The sequence below is a fragment of the Lolium rigidum genome, chromosome 1 (assembly GCF_022539505.1).
Source record: "Lolium rigidum isolate FL_2022 chromosome 1, APGP_CSIRO_Lrig_0.1, whole genome shotgun sequence".
NCBI classification, from domain to species: Eukaryota; Viridiplantae; Streptophyta; class Magnoliopsida; order Poales; family Poaceae; genus Lolium; species Lolium rigidum.
In genome coordinates this window covers 19447502-19449533 of record NC_061508.1, presented here as the reverse complement: position 1 = coordinate 19449533, position 2032 = coordinate 19447502, and the positions used below count along the sequence as shown (strand labels likewise).

Below are 2032 nucleotides of genomic sequence, written 5' to 3'. Positions count from 1 at the left end.
CTTTCCTTCTGTTTCCGAACAAAAAGGAAATGAAGGGACAAATAGGGAAAAGGAAGCAGCATTTAGAGGAAAAGAAACGGAAACGGAAAAATCATAAATGGAAACGGAAAAGAAAACGAGGGAGCCCTTTCCGACGGAAAGGGAAACGGCAGAGGAAATTTCGGAAAAATAAATACGGAAAGTTTCCGCAAATATAACCTAGAGAGGCCCGTGCATTTAGTAGGCCTACATTTACACATGAAACTGGGCTTGGCCACGTATCAAGTCCACTAATTACTCTAACCCTAATCACTTTGTATAATTACGTGTGCATGTAGTAAACTATGTGTGTTACTTTATGTTGAATTGGTGATTGTCGAAGTTAAGTGATATATCCTGTCTTATTATTTTTTATTTATGTGTGTCTTTCAGTCAACAAATCAAGGTATTATGCCGCATTGTGTTGTGGTAAATATCCGTTTTCGTAACGTATCCGCTACGTATCTGTTTTGTATTCATATCCGATGATTTCCGTTTTCATATTCGTTTCCGGGATTTCCGATTCCATTTTCGATTCCGACAAGATAGAGGGAAACAAAAACGATAAAGCATGTTTCCGTCCGTTTCTGTTTCATTTTAAACCCTAATAATCGCAATGAAAGGGAAGCCGGTTTTTGTGTGACATTGTGCAGAATTGCCGCTCAGCGCGTAGCATAAACAGAACCTCTTTCTTTATCGAAAAAAATAGACAGAACCTCCATCTGGCATTAGTGGATAACAAAATCAAACATTAGTTTCATCATTCAGTGGTCTCATCTCATTCGCAAGAAAATGCATTCATCTTCTCTCCTCGACGAAAGAAAAAACCATTCGATATATAGCTCTATACAAATTACAAGTTCTCCTCGTTGCTAAGCAACAAAAAGCAGAGGAAGTAGTTCAACAAAACAAAATTAGCCCAGCGCGCGAGGCGCTTACAAATCGCAACTCAGCAGGAAACTATGGTCTCGAAGCAGTTGACGCCGTCAAACTCCGGCGCGAACCGCGGCACCCGCACCTCAGGCTTCTTCTCCGGCCGCGAGCCCTGCTCTACTTTCTCCTTCTGCTGCTGCTGCTGCTGCTTGGCGCCGCCGCTCCGCCAGGACAGGCGCGTGGCGTACCCGGCCCCGGAGATTTCCGCCGGCGACGAGCTCATGATCGAGAAGGCCAGGATCTTGTCCATGGCGACAATCAGCAGGCAAGGGGGCAGCTTCAGTAAGAAGCTTCGAGTCCGCGGCTAGCGACGATTCTTCTTGTGTCCTTGCTATGTGACTGGGAGTCAACTGGGTGTAGGTATGGTGTTCTGTATTCTGAAGGATGGCTTTTCCATGGCGCTGCTCGTGCTGGGTATATATACCCGGCCGGAGTGCGGAGGAAAGGGGGAAATCGGAGAAGGAAGTTGAGCCTGAGGGACGCGGCACCGGGGGACGGCGACTCCGACTTGCACACGGCGAGGTTGCGTGGTGAGACCGGGCACGACACGGTCCCGGAACTGCCGCGCCGCCGGGTCAGTCAAGATCGTTCCAAGAAAATTAATAGAAAATGGATCGGATATGATGCTGCTGCTGCGTCGGCTGGCGATGAGTATTGTTTACGGGGAGGAGGGACTGGGATGTGGCCAGCAGAGGTGACACTTGGAGGTGTTTGTTCGGCATGATATGGTTCGGCCGGCGTCCGGCGATGTGACTTGCCGTCTGCGGCAAGGTGGCGCCAGTGGCCCAAAGACAGCACGCAACAGTCAGCGTACTGCTGCTCTAAACATATGAAGTCGGCACCGGCACCGGCATGTGCCTGACTGCCGCCGGTGCGCTCCGGATGAGATGATCTCATCCACATTCAGAGGCGAGCGGCGAGCGACATTCGAGTTGCCCGTACAGCCGTGGGAGGAGTCGCCGTGGCACACGGTCAAACTAACGACCCAAGCGCGCTCGCCGTCGCCGCTGTTGACCAGGGCGGCGCCTCCTCCGCTCCGCCCCCACGGAATTACGAACACGCACCGGCTGACTCTGCCGGT

At 50.6% G+C, this 2032-nt stretch overlaps 1 protein-coding gene across 1 annotated transcript; it reads right to left on the bottom strand.

The window, feature by feature from the left end:
- Positions 1-799: 799 nt before the first annotated feature.
- LOC124668575 lies at positions 800-1234 on the bottom strand. Its single transcript, XM_047205687.1, has one exon. The coding sequence runs from the start codon at positions 1199-1201 to the stop codon at positions 968-970; it is 234 nt and encodes a 77-aa protein (XP_047061643.1). The 5' UTR covers positions 1202-1234; the 3' UTR covers positions 800-967.
- Positions 1235-2032: the final 798 nt, after the last annotated feature.